Source organism: Lactuca virosa, chromosome 7 (genome assembly GCF_052849685.1).
Source record: "Lactuca virosa cultivar CGN04683 chromosome 7, Lactuca_virosa_CGN04683_v6, whole genome shotgun sequence".
Taxonomy (NCBI): domain Eukaryota; kingdom Viridiplantae; phylum Streptophyta; class Magnoliopsida; order Asterales; family Asteraceae; genus Lactuca; species Lactuca virosa.
In genome coordinates this window covers 57,069,990-57,078,074 of record NC_136432.1, presented here as the reverse complement: position 1 = coordinate 57,078,074, position 8,085 = coordinate 57,069,990, and the positions used below count along the sequence as shown (strand labels likewise).

At 38.6% G+C, this 8,085-nt stretch overlaps 1 protein-coding gene across 1 annotated transcript; it reads left to right on the top strand.

Moving 5' to 3' along the window:
* The first annotated feature begins 5,508 nt into the window (after positions 1-5,508).
* Positions 5,509-6,111, top strand: LOC145126665 (uncharacterized). The gene has a single exon (XM_079061988.1). It carries the CDS (start codon positions 5,509-5,511, stop codon positions 6,109-6,111), a length of 603 nt encoding a protein of 200 aa, XP_078918114.1.
* The last annotated feature ends 1,974 nt before the right edge of the window (positions 6,112-8,085 follow it).

The window sequence follows — 8,085 nt, the reverse complement described above, 5'->3', positions numbered from 1 at the left end:
GCTCAGGTGCATTCCTAACCGTTGTGGAACGCCTCAGAGGTACAGACTTGTCAATTGGCTCAACAGAAGTTTCCTCCTCAAGTTGAGTGCTAGGGTTTGAAGTTCCTTCACCACTTGACTCTTGAATTTCTTCAAGGTCAACTTGCCTCCCACTGTCTCCTTGGCTTATGAACTCTCTCTCTCGAAAGAAAGCCCTCCTAGCTACAAAGACCACATTCTCACTAGGTCTGTAGAAGAGGTAACCAAAGGATTTCTGTGGGTAGCCGATGAAAATACACCTCTCACTTTGAGGTTCGAGCTTATCATGAGTCTCGCGTCTCACGAAAGCCTCGCAACCCTAAATCTTAATGTGGTCTAGTTTGGGTACTTTACCAGTCCACATCTCATGAGGAGTTTTGGCAACTTTCTTTGTGGGAACTAGATTAAGGATATGGGCGGCAGTCTCTAAGGCATACCCCCAAAATGAGATTGGTAGCGAAGCTCGACTCATCATGGAACGAACCATATCCAACAAGGTTCGATTACGTCTCTCAGCTACACCATTCAACTGCGGTGTCCTGGGAGGTGTCAATTGTGAGACAATCCCACATTCCCTAAGATAGTCGAGGAACTCTGAACTAAGATACTCACCACCTCGATCGGATCGAAGCATCTTAATGTTCCTGCCCAATTGATTCTCGACTTCCTGTTTAAACTCTTTAAACCTCTCAAAAGTCTCTGACTTATGCTTGATTAAGTAGACATATCCATATCTACTGTAATCATCAGTAAAAGTCAAATAATAACGATTAGCATCCCTTGTGGCATGTTTGAAGGGCCCACACACATCCGTGTGTATAAGATCCAACAAACCTTCACCCCTCTCACAAGAACCTATGAAGGGTGACTTTGTCATTTTTCCAAGTAAGCATGATTCACAACTATCATCTGACTTTAGGTCAAATGACTCTAATACTCCATCCTTTTGGAGTTGGACTATGCGTTTCTTGCTTATATGTCCAAGACGACAATGCCATAATGATGCTTTATCCAAGTTATTATCATTAACAGAATCAATACACAATACATTATTTCCTAAGTTATCAACCACAGATACAGTTTCATACACACCATCACAAGGTAATGCTTTAAAAATAAAGAACATTATTAAAGAAAGCATTAATCGAACCAACTTCATTATCAAATGAAAAGGTGAAACCTTGTTTATACAATGCATGAAAGGAAATAATATTTCTTGCCATTTCTGGCGAATAACAACATTTATTCAAATCTAAACTAAACCCACTACTTAGTGATAAAGTATAAACTCCAATCTTGGTGACAGGTAAAGCTTTCCTATTCCCCATGATTAAGTTTATTCTTCCATGCTCCACATTCTCACTTCTTCTTAGTCCCTACAAATCAGAACAGATATGAATACCACAACCGGTATCAAGGACCCAAGAGTTAGAATGGGGTGAGTTATTAGATAAGATAGTGTAAATACCTGCATAGTTGGGTTTAACTTTCCCATCCTTCACATCTTGCTGGTACTTTGGGCAGTTCCGCTTCCAATGTGACTTTTCATGGGAATAGAAGCATTCAGCCTCTTTAGGGTCAGAAGAAGGAGTGATAAAACCTTTCTTGGTTCCACTTGAAGAAGAGCCATCAAGGGTCCTAGCCTTGGTACCCTTCGAAGAGCTCTTCCTCTTCTTCCCTCTACCTTTCCCGATTGCCAAAACCGGGGCGGAGTTTGGAGTAGGAGTGTTAACAACCGACTTACCCTTAAGACCTGTTTCTACGGTCTTGAGGAGTCCCTGAAGTTTGCTGAGTGTGACCTCTTCCTTATTCATGTGATATGTCATGCGGAATTGATCATAGCACGATGGTAAGGAGTGCAAAATGATATCTATTGCAAGCTCCTCAGGGAAGTTCACATTAAGCTTCAGCAACCGATCAACATACCTTTGCATTTTCTGCATGTGGCTCGTGACGGATTCCCCGTCCTTCATCATGGTTGTTATGATAGAACATATGATTTCATACCTCTCTTTTCGTGCACTTTGATGGTATCTTTCCATCAGATCTTGGTGCATTTCAAAAGGGTAGAAGTCCTCATAGGACTTTTGGAGTTCCGCTGTCCTGGTGGCCAACATGATGCATGCCACTTTTTGTAGCATCCCTTTCATGTGCCCGGAAGTCAGCGATCTCCTGGGGAGTTGCAGTGGTCTCATCAATCTCCTTAAGCTCCTTGTCAAGGACATATTCTTTGTCCTCGTAGCGGGTAATCATCCTGATGTTTCTGATCCATTCATTGAAGTTGGATCCATCAAAAGTGACTTTCCCACACAAGTTCATAAGGGTAAAGGAGCCATTAGGATTAGAGCCAGAAGCAGCATTGTTTGAAGACATCTGAAAGAAGAGAACAAGATTAGTTTAGATATTAAGAGAGTCCTTAATAAAACACCCAAACGTAATATTAAGGCTAGGATCCAATCACAATATATTATAACTTAGAAGAAGTATGCCGTAATCCAAGCTATAACATATTTGAAAGGTAGGTGAATGACGATTCACCAATTTCCACCATGAAAAACGAAATATAGATATTAGGTTTTTAATTGGTTCTTAGAAATTCCTAGATTCTTTTGAGATTCAATGAACTTTTCAAAGGCATGTTTCAATCTCGAGTGTGCCCTCCAAGTTTTGTGACTGGGATACCGAGGATCACAAAACGAGGTGTGAAGTAACCATGCAAATCACTTGGTACCCTCAAGGTTTATCACTCAATCGATGTGCCGGTAAACCACACACGCTCCACCGATGCTATGGTAAACCTTAAGTCACCCTTTACCTACCTTGTTAATTCCAAGTTAGTGTGCCGGTTAACCACACACGCTCCACCAACGACTTAAACAAAGTGTAAAGTGTAATTTCATGGATTAGCACCTTATTCACATTTTCCTAAAGTAACTAAGATTGGGAATTTAATAAAAGCATTTAGTTACTTTATAATATTCATCATACTTTTAATGAGAATTTATAACTCCTTGTCTTACCCGTTCGGCTAACGACCCTCCACCGATCAAGGAAGCGGTGGGTGAGAGTGGACACCCATTAAGTTGCCATTTTATAGGCAACAACCTTATACCCCCCTTATAGACCGACTTCGTGAATGAGGCGTACTAGCGGTAAGACGACTTGACGTTATACATATATATATTAGTAACTTATAATATTATAAAGTATAAGGGTTGAATTTTAACTTTTAAAATTCTAAGGGTTGGAACTAAAGTTTTAATCAAGACTTTACATGTTCCAAAACTTGAGGGCAAGTTTTGTGAACTTCCAAAACTTTTCATTTCTTATAACTTATGAATTAATTGAGTAATAAAAAATGAAGACTCTTCATTTTTATAACTCTTGTGTTCTTTTAATGGCTTTAATAAAAGTGAGACTTTTGGTTTTCCATAACTTGAGGACAAGTTATGGACTCCATTAAAACACATTATGATCATGAATTAAACTACCATGAAGGTTACAAACAATTCCTATGATCATCTAATCTTCATAAGTTCAAGAACATGAATATGAACACTTTCAAGAATCAAAAATTACACTTAAAAAAAACTTGTAATTTTAATAATTGCCATTGTAAATGGATTAGCATAAACATTACACCATATAAAACAAGCTTTAAAACATCAAAACAGTTTAGGGTAATGTTTCTAGTCCATTTCCAGCAACAAATGTGCAAACTTTCATACGAGCAGAAAACAGAAAAACGATTTTTTTCAAGCTGTTTGCACACACAAAAAAAAAACAACAAACGAACCTGGCTCTGATACCACTGATGGGTTTTGAGCATTCTAACACTTCCTAAGTGTACATGCAACCCTAATAACCTTGGATCTATGTTTGTCTAATAATCATGCAAAGTTGAATTCCAAGGTTATATTCCTATCTAGCATACATGGGGAACATTTTTAACTTGAATGAAAGATAGAATAACTTACCTTGTTGTTGATTATGATCCTTGAAACCTTGTGAGCCTAGCACCCCAAGTGTGATGCCTCAAATGCTTCACACAACACCAAATGCAAAGGAGTAAACTTTGAGAGAATCTTACACTTGCAAAATCGGCTCTAGCCCTCTTGTTTCTTAGTGTAGCCTATTTTGGTGGAGAATAGGTTTCTTATATAGTGTTGACACATCTAGGGTTACACCATGTAAACCCTAATGTGTCATGACTCTTCATTTCCATGACCCATGGGTTTGTAACTCCCATGGAGTATCCATGGAGCATCCTATGGGTGGAACCCAACTTGATAATCCATGGAGCCTCTTAGCCCACTATATAAGATATGGAAGATTTACATAATCTACCCATATATTTAATTAGTTATCTTTTGATCACTTAATTAATTCTAAATTAATTCTTGATCAAACTAATTAAATAATATTATTAATATATTAGAACTTATAATATATTAATAAACCATAAGTGTTATTTCTCTCATTTTAGTTTATCCAATTGCATGGTGCCATGCAACCCAAATGGACCATGCCGGGTCGGGTCAAGTACATACCAGAAATAGTTATGGACTTAGACACCTTATCCAACACATATATCACCATATGAAATGCAAAGATTATACCACTCTGTCATGGCGTCATCTCACGTGCAACAACTAACCTTAGTCTTAGTTAAATGAGAAATTGTTCGTGTAATGAAAGAAATTATGTTAAAAATTACATAGGTGTATCATCACACCTAAGATAATGTGCCCATTAAACAAGATCTACATATGAGGGACTAGCTAGACTCATACGCAACTAAGGCATGACTAGAATATCATCACATCATCGTAAATTTTTCAATATTGTTTAGGTACCTTGGGTCATTATTGGTCATTATGATAAAAATCAAGTGCAAAATGTCGTTTGTTAGTCATCTGGTCTATGCCCATACTAATGTGTATTCAAAATTTAGGTTTCAAACTAACTGTTGATGAGTCCAAATACAAATTGTGGTATTGAATATTTTTGGACATATGAAAAGGTTTTAAAGTCTACATGCATATTAGTAGCACTTCAAAACCTTAAATGTGATAATGATGAAGACTAGGAATCTAAAGAGGCATGACGATACTGATGCAGCAATAAGAGATCAACAAGCTATGATGAGAGATCAGCAAGCCCTTATGTGGAATCGGCAAGCTTCAATCCTCTACATCTAGAAACAACTCAGAGTGGAAAAATTGTCACACCTTTGGCCCCAATCCCGAATGAAGATACAAAAGTGGTGCAAGAAGTAGACAAATAAAACCGAGAATTGCATTCTGAAGAGCCAACACGGCATGTTTGCCGACTGGAGAAAATAAAATCTCTCGGGCAAAGCCATATCAACCTACAATTCCATTCCCGAGCCTATCTAGACAAGATAAACAAAATGAAGACTACAATAAATTTCTAGATCATTTCAAGGTCCTCCAAATCAACATCCCATTCATTGAGGCGGTGGCTCAAATGCCAAAGTATGCTAAGTTCTTAAAGGATCTCCTCACCAATAGAAAGAAGATAGAGGACGCATCTAAGGTGGTTTTGAACGAGAATTGTTCAGCCGCGATGTTAAACAAATTACCAAAGAAGATGGGGGACCCAGGAAGTTTAACTTTGCCATTTCAATTCAGGAACTTGGCTACAAGTTATGCATTGGCCGATTCGGGAGCTGGTGTAGACCTTATGCCTTACTCATTCTGTAAAAAGTTGAATCTTCCGGAACCGTGGCCCATCCGTATGGCGATTCATCTAGCAAACAAGACGGTGACATTTCCAAGAGGGATATGCGAGGATCTTTTAGTGAAAGTTGAAAAATTCGTGTTTCCTGCAGTTTTTATCGTGCTAGATATGGAAGAAGATCATCAAGTCCCAATAATCCTTGGAAGACCTTTTGTAAGTACCGCTCAAGCTCTAGTGGAAGTGAGAGAGTCTAAACACACTCTCCAGGTAGGAGAAGATTTCATCACCTTTGGAGTAGATCAAGCAATGAATCATTCTAGGTTTAGTGATGATACAGTTTTCTTGGTGGACACATTTGAAGAGCTTTTGGAAAAAGAATTGGCAAGCTAGCAAGAAGACAAATCAGGAGGATTCTCGTTCTTATTAGAAGGGGACTTTGATGCTGAGAATGATCTAAAAGAGTTGGAAAGGTTGCTTGAAGAAAGTGAATTTGAAGAACTTACAAGACATTCTGAAGAATCAACACGACGTGTTGAAGAGACCAACATGACGTGTTTGGGTCAAAACTCGTGATCTGACGAAGCAATCGACGACAACACGACGTGTTTTGTTAATGTACACGCAGTGTTCAGTGATCAGAAAATGCAAATGGAACTTAAAACTTTACCGGAACACTTGGAATACGTTTTTCTAGAAGAGGATGAACAAAAGCCGGTTATTATTGCTTCTGACCTTACACCAACTGAAAAGGAAAGCCTCGTGAAGGTTTTAAAGAAAAGGAAGAACAACATTGCTTGGAAGATTACCAACATGAAAGGCATTAGTCCTTCCTATTGCTCGCACAAGATCGACCTAGAAAAAGGAGCGAAGAAAGTAGTACAACATCAGAGATGATTAAACCCAAATATGCAAGAGGTGGTCAAGAAGGAGGTCGTGAAGCTCTTGGATGCCGGAATCATCTACTCCATTTCTGATAGTCAATGGGTGTGTCCAGTGCAAGTAGTGCCAAAGAAAGAAGGAATGACAGTCATGAAGAACGAGAAGAATGAGCTCATACCTACACGAACGGTAATCGGTTGGCGAGTGTGCATCGATTATCGCAAGCTAAACGATGCCACTTGAAAAGACCACTTCCTTCTCCCTTTTATTAATCAATTGCTTGAACGATTATCTGGTCATTACTATTACTATTTTCGAGATGGATTTTTCAGTTTATTTCCAGATTCCCATTGACCCAATTGATCAAGAGAAGACGACGTTCACCTGTCCCAGTGGAACTTTTGTGTATCGACGCATGCCTTTTGGGTTATGCAATGTGCCGACTACTTTTCAAGAATGCATGATAGGCATATTCCAGGACATGGTGGAAAAGTTTATGGAAGTTTTAATGGATGAATTTTCAGTCTTTGGTTCTTCTTTTGATGATTGCTTTACTAACCTTGATTTGATGCTTGCTAGGTGTGAAAAGACCAATTTAGTCTTGAATTGGGAAAAATGCCATTTCATGGTGAAAGAGGGAATCGTATTAGGTCATAAAGTTTACAAATCGGGGATTGAGGTAGATTGAGCAAAAATCGAAACCATTTCCAGGTTACCCCACCAACTAATGTGAAGGGCGTTCGGAGTTTTTTAGGCCATGCGGGGTTTTACCACCGTTTTATCAAAGATTTGTCTAAAATAACGAGAACTTTGACTCAATTACTCTTAAAAGATGCAACCTTTGATTTTTATAATGAATGCTTAGAAGCTTTGATATTTTATAAGAAAAATTGACTAATTCCCCGATCATTATAGCCCCGAATTGGAACTTTCCCTTTGAAATAATGTGTGATGCCAGTGAGTATGCTTTGGGAGCCGTACTTGGTCAAAGGGTTGATAAGCACTTTCAACCCATTTACTATGCAAGCAAGACATTAAACCCGACCCAAGAAAATTACACCACCACTGAAAAAGAGTTATTGGCCGTGGTTTTTGCATTTGATAAGTTTCATCCCTACCTTATTTTGTCCAAAACAACTGTTTTTTACTGACCATTCTGCTATGAAATATTTGTTTGGCAAGCAAGATGCCAAACCAATACTGATCTGGTGGGTACTTTTACTTCAAGAATCTGACATCGAGATCCAGGACAAGAAGGGAATGGAAAATGTAGCGGCTGACCACTTCTCTAGATTGGAAAATCCAGAAAGGGAAGAGATGGAGAACAAGGGTATTGGAGATGATTTCCTAGAGAAGTACTTGATGATGGTAGTAGGAGAAGAGCCTTGGTATGTAGATATTGCAAACTTTTTGGCAGGCAGCTATCTTCCCAAAGGGTTAACTCACCAACAGAAGAACAAGCTTTTCTCAGAAATCAAATATTAT